At 36.7% G+C, this 16,485-nt stretch overlaps 1 protein-coding gene across 1 annotated transcript; it reads right to left on the minus strand.

Moving 5' to 3' along the window:
- Nucleotides 1-307: 307 nt before the first annotated feature.
- Nucleotides 308-1,252, minus strand: LOC100755414 (olfactory receptor 5B12-like). The gene has a single exon (XM_027406801.1). It carries the CDS (start codon nucleotides 1,250-1,252, stop codon nucleotides 308-310), a length of 945 nt encoding a protein of 314 aa, XP_027262602.1.
- Between the last annotated feature and the right edge of the window lie 15,233 nt (nucleotides 1,253-16,485).

Consider the following 16,485-nt stretch of genomic DNA (forward strand, 5'->3'; position numbering starts at 1 on the left):
GTAATCACCAAGAGCAACAATATGCTATATATGAGGAAAGAGAGTACTTCCAGAGCATATAAAATACTATTAATTAAAATGCCCAAATATGGACTTCTGTTCTAGTTCACTGGGAAGGAACTTGCTTACCATGTGCCAGGCACTAGGTTTAATCCCCATTACTACCAGTATGAAACAAGATGAAATAAGGAAAACTTCATAGTTCTAAAGTGGTTATGAGAGAATGCTACTAAGTAAATTCATTTGCTGATCTGAGCCAAGATTAGTCTGAGGTAGATAAAACTGACTTTGTGTAGATTCTATATAATTAAAATGTGAAAGCTATAGAAAATTTTGCTTTCTCCACAGCCTTTTGTAATGCACTCTTGACCTCTTTGTTCCTCAGGCTATAGACCAGAGGGTTCAACATGGGGATGACCATGGTGTAGAATACAGATGCCATCTTGTCAGTGCCCATGGTGTGGCTGGAGCTAGGCTGTAAATACATGAAGATGCCTGACCCATAGAAGATGGAGACTGCACTGAGGTGGGAAGCACAGGTAGAAAAGGCCTTCTGCCGTCCTTCAGATGAGCGCATCTTCAAAATAGTGATGAATATAAATAGGTAGGAGATCAAAATGACTACAATAGAGAAGATATCATTGAAACCCACCACAAAGAAAATCACCATCTCAGTGACAGAGGTGTCTGAGCATGAGAGGGCCAGGAGAGGAGGGGCATCACAGAAGAAGTGGTCTATCACATTGGACTTGCAAAAGGACAGCCTGAAAATGTTCCCAGTGTGGATGGAGGAATTCAGGAAGCCACAGACATAGGAGCTTATAGTCAGGCAAACACATGTGTTTGTGGTCATGGTAGTAGTATAATGCAGGGGCTGACACACTGCTGCATAGCGGTCATAAGCCATGACAGCCAGGAGGAAACTTTCTGTGGTTATAAAGCCCACAAAGAAGAAGAATTGGGTGCCACAAGCGTCGTGGGATATGACTTTATCTGTTGAAAGGAGACCTGCTATCACTTTGGGTGTGACAGCTGAAGAATAACCAAAGTCCACCAGAGAGAGGTGACTGAGGAAAAGGTACATGGGAGTGTGGAGACGTGAGTCCAGCAGAATCAGTCCTATCATGCCCAGGTTGCCAAGCACAGTGCTGAGATAGATGAGAAGGAAGACAAGGAAGAGTGGGACCTGGAGCTCTGGGTCATCTGTTAACCCTGCAAGAATGAACTTAGTCACCTCTGTACTGTTCTCCATTGGGGACTGTGTGGCTTTCCTGCAGCAAAGAGAGAGGAGATCAGGATGAGACCTGGAGGGAGACTGATGATGCACTCAGCTTGTCTTCTCCATGCCTTCTCTCGCTGTGCATATGTTCCTTTCCAGCATCCTGATCTAAGCAAGTCTTGGCAGCAAGTTTTAAGTTTAATTAATAGTAGATCATACTGTTTCTCAGAAGAGATAATGTATCTCAATCTAGTAATTCCACAGATGACAGAATTGAGGCCAGAAAAATGTCTGCTAAAAGATTATCAGATAAATTACTGGAAAATATCAAAATCACTTCTATCTCTGTAAAAAAGAAAGGCATCCCTTATTCTACACCAGAATAGTCTAATATTTTGATGCCTTCTTTATGTTGTGACAAAATACCATAAATTTTACAGAGTGTAAGTAACAGAAACTCATCGTGTACTATTCTAACAGCTAGAAAGTCCAAGACTAAGGCCTTGGTAATTGTATGCTGCTGATGTTTCTCAGTTCATAGATTACATTGTTTGTTGTCTCTCTACCATGTACCCAGCCTCTCTTTAATTAAACATTAGTCTCATTCATAAGAGTTCTTTCCTTATATACTAGCCAACAACTAAGACTCAACATCCTGAATCTCACCTTGTAAGTAACCAATACAACATATGAATTTGGTGATGAAAGTAATCAGGCCCCGACACTATATAAAAATGTGGTGAAACAAATTAATTTCACTTTTAGTTTTTCATCATTCCCATTGTGTCAAGAACTGTCATATGATAACTAAAGATGCTTAAATAGAATGTCATTTGCCAAAAATAATCTTGGTTTTATGTAATCCACAAGATAAGCAATTTATCACAATAAAAAATGGAATAAAACCATATATAAGTAATAAAGGCATCTAGAAAATAATGGTGCTTAACATTTACTTCTTTACTAGAGGTTTTAGCTTTTACAAACAGATGCTTTTAATATGGAGGACATTTATCTGGACCAGAGTGATTAAGATACATGAGGAAGCAGAAATTTTGAATCAGGTATATATTAGAAGAAAGGGTATGTGATAGGTAGGATTTTAGTTGCGGGATGGTAGAGGAAGAAGGGAGGGAGAAGGGAGCTGAGATCATCATGTAATTCAACCTTGTTTTAAATTCAAATATATAAAAAATTGAATTAAATTAAAATTAAAAAGATACCCTTTGTTAAATATTGCTCACTTGAACAAATATTGCAGATAGATACTTTTCAGTTTTTGAAAAAAATAGGAATTATCTCAAAAATCTTTTACCAACTTTATTTACTACATCTAAAATCAAGTTTTACAAATATCTCAATAAAATAGCTTATTTTAGTCTTTTGTGAAAATGGGAGATAAAAGAATACACATGATTTGAATGGGTAAGTGTAAAAAATGAGAATGGACTTAAACTTGGACAGGGTGGAGGTAGGAAGGTAAAATAACACTAAGGATATCTGTAAAGGCCCTAATGAATCATATTATTATTCATTTACCTAGGTTACATATAATACATATTATCTATATATCTACATATACATATACATATGAAGTGTAAATAAAAGTATTCCACTTGAGCTGACAATACCTATCCCAAGAAGCATGGACTATATAAAAACAACAACAACATACCAGTCATGTAGTCATTGACTCTCTAATTGGACACAAGGCCTGCTCTACAGTAAGGAATTCATACGTGGTGATGAAAACCTAGCCAACTACCAGAAGCTAGTAAAATAATTAATCTTAGGGGAGTATCATTTACTGCCGCTTTAATAAAGCAACTAATTATTCCTAACTACAATGTTGGTCAAGAGCATGATGGGGAAAACCACAGAGACAACTAACCTGAGTTAGTGGGAGTTCATGAACTATGGACTGACATCTGGGGAACATGGGACAGAACTAGACCCTCTAAATGTGGGTGACAGTTGTGTGGCTTGATCTGTTGGGAAGGACCCTGGCAGTGGGACCAGGATGTAACCTGAGTGCATGAACTGGCTTTTTGGAACCCATTGCCTATGGTGAGATACCTTGCTCAGCTTAGTCCTGCCTCAACTTGATATGCTAGACTGTTGATTTCCCAAGGAAGGCCTTACCCCCGCTGAGGAGTATATGGGGGTTGGGAAGAGAGAGGTGGGGGAGTGGGAGAAGGGGAGAAAAGGAGAACTGGGATTGTTTTGTAAAATGAAAGATAAATTTTTATATAAAAAAAGAAATACTAGGACATTTTACATTAATCAGACTGACAGGATTCTCAGTCAACAGTCAGCTAACATTAGACTTCAGAGCAAATTCAGAGCATTCTGGTTTTCCCTGGAGACAATATCTGGTTGCCCCTAGAGACAAACACATGAGGTCATTCTCCCAGGTTTTGTTTAACTGATTCAAGCTCAGAGTTTGAAGCAACTTTAGTCTGCACTTACTCTCCAACCTGAAGGTTCAGCCAACTGTTTACTTCTGGGAACCCTCACCAACTTAGAGCTATGTGCCAGGCCACTTGCTCACTGGCTGCACATTGTGCTACTGCTATCCTGAGAGAAACTATGTGACTTAACATGTGTTATGAGTGTGGGTCAGGCCCTGAAAAATGACTTACCATTGTCAAGAGTTGAGCTGTGAGAGGGGCAGGACACAGAGGGCAGCAAGGCAGGGAGCAATGTAAGGAGGCAGAGGAGTGGTAGTGTTGAGAGAAGCCTGCTGTGAGAGAGGGAAGTGGGAGAGGATGAGTGACTGAGAGTGAGTAAAGAATGAATGATCTATAAATGTGTGTGTGAGAGAGAGAGAGAAAGAGAGAGAGAGAGAAAGAGAGACAGAGAGAGAGAGAGACAGAGAGAGATGAAAGAGATGCTGCTACATAGAGAAGTCGTGTGGGGATTTGTAACTGAATATAGAAATATGTAACCAGACAGGAAAGAGATGTTTGTATGTAGAGAGAGATTGTCAAGAAAGGAAGTCAACTGAAGTTGAAGTAAAGGAGGTTACCATCAGGAAAGCATATGCTTGTTCCTTTTTAATTAGGTTACCAGCAGAAAACATGTGCTTGTTTGCTCTTCACCTCAGATAGAAAAGTCTAGCTACCCTCAGATAAGATATTTTTCTAAGTTCCACTACTCTGAGGCTTTCTTTTATTACTCTGGTACTCACTGGGGGGGTGGACCCCATGGTCAGCAACACTTGGTTTTGCTTTTTTTGAGACACATTAACCAGACTGGCCTTGAATTTGCACCAGTCCCACTGACTCCTGATTCCAGAATGCCAGGTTTTCAGCATGCTCCAACAAGTGTTATTTGGAAACTACCTACAGATTAAAGTATTATGTACTTTACTTCTCGGGGGAAAAAATGTTAAAAACTGCAAAAAATCCTTACAAAATGCTATATCAATGCATTTTTTAAAGAATAGCACAAGGTACAAAGCTTTCTTTCAGTCTTCCCCAGTATCTCATCTTCCGACATTACTATGTTGGTAAAATTCTACTATTTTGTTACTGTAAAATGTTTAATTTTACCTTAATTTATTAATTTTATTTATCTCCTCCCATAGCCACCTACCTCCCATCTGCTCCCCATCCCATCTACTCCTCTTCTGTTTCTATTTAGAGACAGGCAGCCTCCCATGGATCAAACATGGCATGTCAAAACTGGACAAGGCAACCCAGTATAAGAATGAAAGTCTTAAAAGCCAGCAGAAGAGTCAGAGACAACCCAACCCATGTTCCTACGGTTAAGAGTCCCACAAGAAGACCAAGCCACACAACTGTAACATATATACAGATATTTTATGTACACTGATGTCACAATTGATTATGACTTTCTGTACAAGTCATTTATTTAATATTTGCTGTGTTCCTATCACCAATTTAGAAACTGATACTTTATGAGTCATAGGAATTATTAGTACCAGTTCACAAATATGGAAACTGAAATGTATGCTCATTGAATAATATGTGAAACTTTAAATGTTTTACATCTAACCTAAACTGAGTATAAGAAAGTAATTCATTTGACTGACTGATTGTTTGTCTTAGTGTTAAACATATGGCCAAAAGTCAGTATGGATAGCTGAAAACCATGAATGTGGGAATCAAATCTGAATGCCAGTTTGTATGTCTTTATGAAAATAATCTTCATTTCTGAAATTCAGTTTAGTGTCAAGAGATTGATCTGCAATGCTTTATAGCATTCTCAAAATACTGAAAAGAAATCAATATTAAAAATGAAACAGTATTTTTAGTAACATCCATAAGCTACATTTTGTGCTGGATGCTGCCTCCACTCTCCCAAAGACACTAGGCTGTTCCCCGTGGTTCACCAGGCTACAGGCTCATTTCCAGACCTATACAGCTCTACTGATATATGTTGCATATCCCTTAACCTCCAGGGGCTTCATGGATTGTGTTATCTAAAGCAATGGATATTATTTGCTATTTTCATTCTCACTCCCAAAAAGAAATCATTATCTTCCCACTGCCTCAGTGATACATGATGGTGGTTAAAGTCATATACACTTTAGTGCATCAATCACTAGTTCATAACCTAAGAAAAGCTTCTGCTAGAAGAACTAGAACCTAAGATCAGGAGTTAGGATTCTCATAATTAGTTATGACTTGCATAACTTTTTATCTACTTTATTGTACTATAATGTATAAAACTGGCTTTTAGGCCTGATTTCTATCCTGTTTAGTGATTTCTATTCCTTCTGTTTCTCTTTTTTTGATGATAATGAGCTTACAGATTATTATGACATTTTATATTGCTCCCATTCCATTAACAATGCTAGAATTAGTCTTGGTGACTAATATTAACATATTTTCTGATTTAAAAGAACTAGGTTAAAGGGTTAATTAACTTGCTCAAAACTGTAGAAGCCTATGTTTTAAAAACAAGAACCAAAGTCTTTTATTTTCCTCTATACATCACATTAAACATATATGTTCTAATAAAATCTCATTGTTTAGATATATTAATTCTATCTTGTGAAACTGACCAGTCAAATTAAAGATATGTAAGTCAAATATACAAAAATGTAAAGATCAGCCTTTTAGCTGCCATGATTCAACTCCCTGCAACTTTATGGAGACAGTGGAAAGGACATAGAGACTTACCTTTCTCCCTGAACAACACAACAATCAAGTCCAGCACCTTTGTGTAGGATCAAGTCTCAAGCCTTGAAAGAAAGAATACATTTTTATTTGGTGAGTCGTCTTAGTGCATTTTAAGGCTAAGAGTTAACTGGAAGTTGCCAAAAGACATTGAAGAAAAAGGCTGCTAATTTCCTTGGATTCAGCAAATATATGATGTGATCTTGTCTTTCCTGATAATCACTTCATCCACTTATACCTTGAACAATATCCAGTCTGAAGACTTTTTCCATAAGAAGATAAGAGAATACTTACAATCCCTATACCTGATAAAGAGTCATGACCTCAATCTATGTGATTATTTTACCCTATTGCCATTGTTGTAGGCTCTAAATAACATATCATCTTGAGAGACAATCATTGTTGCTATAAGTATCTACTAACATTAATCTGAATAAATGAGTAGTCAAAGTGACTCTAGTCCTTGGGATGTTCCCTATAACAAGAAGACAACTGTAGTTAGGTGATGATTTAAAAGGTTAAACATCAGGAATGAAGAGGTAATTATATAGCTATGGAGCTCTGAGGAAGAAAAATATCCCATGAGGGTTACAAACACATTATCTCAACTGACTGGTGATGAGGTGATTACAGGAACTATGGGTATCTAGCCCTGCTTCTGTGGAAGAACATGGGTGTATTTGCATTACATGTGATGATTTCCTTCAAAAATGCACAAACTAAGCTTCAGCATTACGTTCAGGACAATGGCTCAATGTGACTATTAAGACACAGAGACACAGAGTCTGTTACTAAATCAAGAGGGTCTCAGAACTTCATCCACTCATGTTTTCTTAAAAGTCTGAAACATTGAGAAGAAATATCAGTTTATCCAAGTGGACTACATACATAATGGCAAAACAAACCAAACTAGACACACAAAAAAACAAATACCAGCTTCATTTATAATATTTAAATATTACATACAAACAGAAACTAAGGAACACAAAAATACAACTTATTTAGAATAAAGTGCATACATAGGAAAATGATAGAGAAAAAACCAGTGTTACTCAAATTGATCCATCTGAAATTTCTCTATGGAAAGATATTCCAGTAAAGCCTAAATGTGGTCCCCTGAAAATTATATGAAAGATAGTACCAAACAAATTGAAAAAATGAAAGACACGTGGTAAAGGATCTGAGTTTCAAGGCTTGTACCCTACTATAATTTGAATGACTTTTCCAAAACCCATGCAGATTTATATGCTATTGAAACAGTATTGAGATACCAGGTCTTTGTTGTTGCTACTGCCCTACAAAAATTATATAAAAGTAGCCTAATCTTATTCTTCGGGCTGGTATATAGGCTTTGTCTTTGGGAGATGCCTTCTTACCAGATATGGTCCTTCACTCTTGGACTCTGAAGCCTAGAGAACTATAAAAAATACATGTCTATAGAGAGCATAGTATAAATGTCTCTGTTAGAGCTGAGTCATTACCCATCACTTATTCTCTACATCTTATACAGCCATGAATCTCTGACTTCACCACCGTTCACTGTAAAAAGTACTGCCCTACTAAGGCTCAGGGAATATCATGGTAGATGGGAAGCCTTGGCCTAACAGCAGTTGTCTTCATGTTAAAGGGAGTAGTCCAAGGAATAGCATTGCTTTGACCATTAATTTTTTCACCTACATGTTAATAGTTGCTTAGCAACAACAATGATATTCTCTCAAACTAACAAATTACTTATAAACCTACACAATGGCCATGAGGTAAAACCTGAAACAATTACACGGATTAATACCATGATTTTCATTCTGTTATTTTTTTTTCAAGACAAGGTTTCTTTGTGTAGCTTTGGCTGACCTAGAACTATCTCCATTCAGGCTGGCCCTGAACTCACAAAGATCTGTCTGCCTCTGCCTCCAGAGTACTGCGATTAAAAATGAGTACCTGGCATGATTTTCATTCCTTACCAAGCATAAGATTTGTAAGGATTCTCTTATCTTCTTATAGTGGAAGTTGTCAATTGTTAAGGCTATAAGGAATGGCATGATTATCAGAAAAGATGAGTTTAGAATGTCAAAGTCTAGTACCTTTGAATAAGATCAGCTCTCAAGTCAGAAAATCAGTCCTTAAAAGAAAGAGTACATCCTTATTTGGAGAGTCTTCTTTACTGTGCCTTTGAAAGGATAACAGTTCACTGAAAACTGGAAGAAGACACCAATGGAAAAGGCTACAATATTTCCTTAGAATCGATAAATGTATGTTCTTCCTATATCCTTCTCCAAGATCTAGGCTGGTGAATCTCCCTGGCCTCCCTAACCATAGCCTCATCAAAACCCTCCAGATCTAGGCTGGGTCAAAAATCCAGTGCTCCTGGCTACTCTAATCATTTCAGCCTGCATGAAAGCCAACCTCTAGGCTTTTTCCAGGTCCCATATCCATGCCCTAGCCTACTCTCACCAACCCTGCCAGAACTAGATCCAACCTTTAGGTTTCTTCCAGGATTCACCCTACCTGCAGCCATCTACAGGTCATGTCTGTACTGCTTTCAACCACCCTACTTACTAACCAGATTTTCAACATCCTTCTCCAGGATTTAGTCCTGTGAGTCTCCCTGACTATCCCATACATGCTTTCTCTACAACCCACCAGACACACACAGGATCTCACATACAGTGCACTGTGAACACAAATAGTAACAACAAAAATCAACAATTCAAACATAAAAATTTATGCATACATTTCAATAATAATTTTAAATATCAGTGACCTCAGTCCTCCAATCAAAGGCCAGAGGCCAACTGGATGGATTAAGAAACAAAATTGATCTATCTGCTGTCTTCCAGAAACACTTCCTAGCTTTAAAGATAGGTACCACTTTAGGGTAAAAGGATGAACAAAACTACTTGAATCAAATAAGACCAGAAAACAATGAGGCATCATGATCCTAATGCTAGAAAATATAGACAATAATCAAAACACTAATGAAAAAGAGATAAACTTCGTTCTAAGCAAGGGAATAGTTAACCAAGAAGATATTCTAAATGAGTGTGCAACAAACTCTGGCATGCCCAATTTCAGGAGAAATCTATTATTGGATTTAAAGAAACAGATTAACAACAATCTATTAATAGTCAGTTATTTCAACAAGCACACTTTCTCCAAATAAACAGATAATCAGAACAAAAAATATCAAAATTAATTGGCATTATGCAGCAAATGAACTTAACAGATATCTACAGAATATTCCACCAAAACACCTTCACAATACACATTCTACTCAGAAGTAGGTGAAAAGTTTTATAAATAGACCACACCCTGAAAAATAAAACAAATCATTACAAATTCAAAGAGGATGAAATCACAGTTTGTATCTTATATGATCACTGTGCAACAAAACGTATAATTGACCGCAAACAAATCTCTAGATTTACACAGACTGGTGGAGATTAAGTAACTTGTTACTGAATGATGAATGGGTCAATGAAGAAATCAAGAAAGAAATAAAAGCAATTCCAGAAACTAAGTGTAAATGTAAATGAAAACAACACAATAACACCACTCTCACACATTGAGGACAGTGCCATGAGGAAAATCTATAGCTCTAAGTGCCTACATTTAAAAATCAGAAAGAATATAAATAAATTACTTAATTATCAATTCAAAACTGTTGGAAAAACAAGAATGAACCAAATCAGAACACAGTCCATGGCAATATATGATAAAAATCAGAAGAGAAATCAATGACATAGAAACAGGAAAAAATCAATAAATCTAAGAGTTGTTTTTTTGAGAATATAAATAAAATGTACAGGCCCTGACCCAACTAACCAAAATGAAGAAAGAGAGGACCTAAATTAACAGATTCATGAATCAACAGGAACACATATCAAAAGACACAAAATTCATGAGATTATTTTAAGGGTGTAGTTTTAAAATATACCCCATTAATCTGAACATTCTAAAAGTCATGTATGACCTTCTAGATTCTGCCAAATGACCAAATTAAGACTAGAAAAAGTTACCAACCTAAAATTATATCTGTAGTGAACATGTATAGTCTTTTTGTTTCATATTTGCATGCATATATTATTCCTAATTGATACAGCATAATTCCTTTAAAAAATTTGGGGATACTGGAAATTTAACCTAGAGCCTCATGCATGCCAATCTTGTGTCTCATCCCTACCCCTGAAAGATATAGGCACAGCTTCCAGTGCAGCAACTATTTACAAAGCACTAACATCCTTAGTGTGAATATATAGTTTGTATTGAAAACCTTAATCTGTAAGACAAAGCCCATTGTACTAGGACAGCAGTGTGTATGACATTTCAAACTTCTATTTTCCATTATTTGCCTTCAAAAATATTGTGTATCTATTTTAGATTTTGTCTGCATAGTTTTCTTCCTGTTTTATTGTCTCTTTTTTGTTCAGAAAAGTTATCTTTTATAATTCTCACCCTGAGAGCAATAATTCATCTATTTACCAGTTTATATCTAGCTATTTTAGTTATCATTCTTACATATTATTCAAGTTGGTTACTTCTGAATAGGTGTTACACTTATACTATGAATGTTCTATTCTTTCCATATTGCAGACTTGTATATATTGTATCTTAATCATATCTATGTTTACCCCCACCATGCTTACTTCTTCCAGAACACCTAATCATATCATGCTACCTTCAAATCTTCCTTTTATAAATTTTATCTTTATCCCACTGAGTCCAACTTGCATTGCTGTTATGCTCTTGCATGTAGAGTCATCTACTGGGTCATGGAGAACACACTAGCAGTCAGACGCCTAAAGAAAAATAACTATCCCTCCCCCAGCAGTTATCAACTGCCAATACTGCTTCAGCTAGGAGTGAAACTATGGGAGCCCCTACTCTTCTATGCTAGAATTTTACTTATTCTTGTACCAGTCTTGTGTAGGTAACACCATCTGTTCTGGTCTGAGGTTATGTGTTAAACAGCTGTCATAGATTTCTAATGCTGTGATGAGATGCCATGACCACTGCAACTGTTTTATATGAAAACATTTCATTGTGTTGGTTTACAGTTCAGAGGTTTAGTCTGTTATCATCATGGCAGGGCATAATGATGTGAAAACAGACATGATGCTGGAAAGGGAGCCGAGGGTCCTACATCTTGATCCACAGGCAAGAGGAAGTGAACAGAGACACTGGGTCTAGACTGAGATAAGAGAGCTCAAAGCCTGTCTCTACAGTGACACACTTCTTCCAACAAGACCACACCTCTTAATAATGCCACTGCCTATGAGCTTATGGGCGGGGGCAATAGCATAAAACTACCACATTCCAGTCCCTCATCCCATAAGCTTGTAACAATATCATAATGCAAAATAAATTTAGTCCAACTTCAAAAGTTCCTATAGTCTATCACAGGGTCAACAATGTTTAAAAGTCTAAAGTTCAAAGTCTCTTCTGAAATTCATGCAATGTTATAGCTATAATTCCCTATAAAATCAAAATCAAAAATCAGATCACATACTTCCAACATATAGTGGCATAGGGTACACATTGCCATTCCAAAATGTAGGAAAGAGAGCATAGTGAGGAAGTATTGGACCAAAGCAAGACCAAAACCCAGCTGGGCAAAGTCCTAACTTTGTGCATCCCATGTCTGATGTGGAAATGTTCTTCATATCTCTAATTTCTTTCAGCTTTGTTTGTTGACTGCAACATACTTCTTTCTCTTTGGCTTGTTCCACTCCCTGTTAGAAGTTTACCTCTGCAGGCAACCCCATGACTCTGGCATCTGCTACTTCTTGGGGTTTCCAAAAATCTGGGCTTCAAATTCATAGCTTCACAGAATGGAGGTATCTATAGGTATCCTTTCAGGAATACCCCTGCCATGTGCCTGGCCAAATCAGCTTTCCTTAGGAGTGAAGGCAAATTCTATAACCCATTTCTTCTTTCCTTAAACCTAGAATGACATGGCAAAAGCTGCAAAGTTCTGCTGCTTACTGGGCCTGGAACATGGCCCTCTCATTCAATTACATCTTTACCAGCTTTCTGTTTAGATGGTTTCCTTCACTGCCTAAGTTTGCCTATCCTGAAACTGTATCTGTAGACAAGGCTGGCCTCAAACTCAGAGATCCACCAGCCTCTGCCTCTGGAGTGCTGTGACTAAAGGTGTATAATACCATACCTGCTCTAAGATTTTCTTTAATTCCTTTCCACAAGTTGAAACTTAGCTGGGTGGTATCTTGCAGTGAGGTCACCACACCCTTTATTATACTTCTTAATCTGTTTATCTCCTGAACACAGCTCCAATCCACTTCCTGGTGTTCCTTTTCTCCTCAAATTGTACATTTTATATTTTTCCTTTCTCAGCTTGCTCCTTTTCTTTATCAATCTCCATTAGAGTTACCATTAATAACCACATGACAGAGTCTTTACTAGGCTGTTTTGAAATTTCTGTATCCTCATGAAGACTCATTGACAAGGGCAAAAGAGAGCTGCATTCTTCACTAAAGTATCACAAAAATGATCTCTAGGCAATGCACTAAAATTCTTCTCCTCTGAAACCTCTTGAGACAGACCCCCATAGTTCATTAAACCACATTCAACATCACTGCCTTCCATGCTCCTACTAGTATGGCTTATTATGCACCACTTATAGCATTCAACTGTTTTACTAATACACAGTCCCAAGGTCCATAATCCTTCATACAAAAGTAAGGTCAGGCCTACCAGAGTGATACCCCAATCCCTGTAAACAACTTTTGTCTTAGTTGGGGTTTCTACTGTGATTAAAAGACACAATAAACATGGCAATTCTTATTTTAAAAAAACATTTAATTGGAATGTCCTACAGTTTAGAAGTTTGGTCCATTATCATCAGAGTGGCAGACATGATGGTATGCAAGTAGACGTGTTGAGGGAGAAGAAGCTGAGATTCCTACATCTAGATTCATAGGCAACAAGAAGTAAATTGAGACACTGGGAATAGATTGGGCATAGGAGACCTCAAATAAGGCCACACCTCCTAATAACTCCACTCCCTATAAGCTTATGGGAGCCAATTATATTCAAACTACCACAACAGTCATTTTGTATGCAGAAAACATTTTTTGCCCTCCTTCCCATCTTCCAGCTCTTACATCTTTTTATGAAATTACATAATTTACTTTGAGCACCCTTCCCATAATGCCATACTACCCTCTCTCATTTCTCTCCCATCTTTTTAATCCCCATTGTTCCCTTGTAAGAAACACTTTCAGTTTGCTTCATGCTACTTGTACATAACTTATTTTATTGAACTGTAAACTTTCTTAATATAGGTACTCTGCTCGATATACCTTTCTAAACATTTGAACTGTGAATATAGAAAGGTATTTAGCCAAACTTTATGTAAGATATTTAAATGTGGGAGTTATGTTTGACTTTTCTAATTAACACCTTTGCTATAATACACAATTTTGGGATATATATATATAGATAGATAGATAGATAGATAGATAGATAGATATAGATATAGTATATATATAGATAGATAGATATAGATATAGATATATACATTTGAAATAGACATATATTCATATAAAAATACACAGGATACAAGATGCATAAAATATCTAGGTTCAGTTTAATAAGTTACCAAACAAATACCAACTTAACGGAACAAATGAAATGCTTCCATAAACGTACTCCCATTTATACTGATTGGATTCATCATATTTACACAATACAAAAATAGGTACAATTTGGAAATCAAAGTAAAAGTATGTTGACCATCATTAGCAATCAAAGCCAAAATAACGCATTGTATTCTTACTGAACTGGCACAAAAAATGTTTAGTGAAAACAAGTACTGATAGAATTCTCACACCACTATGTAGTGAAGTTCCACTTTCACATATATATATATATATATATATATATATATATATATGCATATATTTGTATGTATATATGTATGCATATATATGTATGTATATATTCTAAAAAACTAAATATATACTATGATACATAGCCAAAATACTCATGTCAATAATGTTAATTGTTACACCACACTAGAAATAAATCAAATAAATAACCATTAACAATATATTGGATACTTATATTTTATGTTTCCCTATTAGGTTACTTACAATGTTCTTACTAATTTATAGTAAATACTGGACATCTGACACCAGGGCTCTGCTCACTGGATCCAAACTCGGCAGTGGGATCCAACACACCCAGACACTGCCAAGGACCCGGTAACAGTCCTGCCTCCATCCATGAGAAGAGGACAGACATCAGAGTATTGGAACTGTTTGCATCTACCAGAAGGGAACCTTGGTCCCATACCCACCAGGAGAGGAAGAGATTCCTGCTACACCCACCAGAAGAAAGGCTTAGAAGAGGGCAATGTAAAAGCACAGTCACCAACAGAAAACCCAATATGACAGCACCGGAGACTAGGAACCATACACCAGCAAGACCTGAACATCACAATGCACATGAAGCAGAAAAGAATGATGTTAAAAACATCATCATGAAAATGACAGAGGACCTCAAAGAGGACATGAGAAAATCCCTTAAAGAAATGGAAGAAAAAACAAACCAAAAAATACAAGATATCAACAAATCTCTCAAGGAAACTGTTCAAGACCTAAAAACTGAAATAGAGACAATAAAGAAAGCACAATCTGAGGGAATGCTGAAAATAGGAAAGCTAGGTAAACAATCAGGAACTACAGATGCAAGCATAACCAACAGAATACAAGACATAGAAGAGGTGAAATAGACTCATCAACCAAAGAAAATCTTATGTCCAACAAATCCCTAACACAAAATATCCAGAAAATATGGGAAACCATGAAAAGACCAAACCTAAGAATAATAGGTATAGAAGAAGGGGAAGAAATACAAATCAAAGACACAGAAAACATATTCAGCAAAATCATAGAAGAAACTTTCCCAACTTAAAGAAAGACATGCCAATGACAGTACAAAACCCTACAAAACACCAAATAAACTGAACCAAAAAAAAAAAGTCTCCTTGACACATAATAATCAAAACCACAAACATACAGAATAACGAGAAAATATTAAGAGCAGCAAAGGAAAAAAGTCAAGTAACATTAAAGGCAAACCTATCAGAATTACACCTGACTTTTCCATGGAAACTCTGAAAGCCAGAAAGTCCTGGATAGACATTCTACCTACAAAAGGAGACCACAGATGCCAGCCCAGACTACTATACCCAGCAAGGCTTTCAGTCAACATAGATGGAGAAAACAAGATATTCCATAACAAAACCAGATTCAAACAATACACATCCACCAATCCAGCCCTACAGAAAGTTCTGAAAGGAAAACTGCAACCCAAGGAAGTTAACCCAGAAAAATATAGGCAATAGATAATCCCACTTTACCAACAGCCAAAAGGAAAAAAGGGATAGAATCCCATACATAATTTCACCAGCATGACCAAATCCAAAACAAACAAGAATAAACAATCAATGGTCATTAATATCCCTCAACATTAATGGTCTTAACTCACCTATAAAAAGACACAGGTTAGCAGAATTGATAAGAAGACAGCATCCATCCTTCTGCTGCATACAAGAAGCACACCTCAACTTCAAAGACAGGCGATATCTCAGAGTAAATGGTTGGAAAAGGATTTTTCCAATCAAATGGACCAAAGAAACAAGTGGGGGTAGCAATCCTAATATCTAATAAATTAGAGTTTAAACTAAAATCAATCAAAAGAGATGAAGAAGGTCACTTCCTACTCAGCACAGGGGAAATCCATCAGGATGAAGTCTCAGTTCTGAACATTTATGCCCCAAATACAAAGACATCCACTTTTGTAAAACAAAAATTACTAAAACTCAAATCACACATGAAACTGCACACACTTATAGTGGGAGACTTCAACACCCCATTCTTACCACTAGACAGAACACCAGACAGAAACTTAACAAACAAGCAAAGGAACTAATAGAAGTTATGGCGCAATTGGACTTAACAGATATCTATAGAACATTCCAGCCAAATACAAAACAGTATACCTTCTTCTTAGTGCCACATGGAACCTTCTCTAAAATCGACCACATACTTGGCAACATAGCAAACCTCAACAAGTACAAATTATTTGACAAACCCC

This window comes from Cricetulus griseus, chromosome 3, assembly GCF_003668045.3.
Source record: "Cricetulus griseus strain 17A/GY chromosome 3, alternate assembly CriGri-PICRH-1.0, whole genome shotgun sequence".
Lineage (NCBI taxonomy): Eukaryota > Metazoa > Chordata > Mammalia > Rodentia > Cricetidae > Cricetulus > Cricetulus griseus.

Bases quoted from the DNA above. Each gene is read 5' to 3' on its own strand.
- LOC100755414 (XM_027406801.1), bottom strand. From the start codon at position 1,252: ATGGAGAACAGTACAGAGGTGACTAAGTTCATTCTTGCAGGGTTAACA.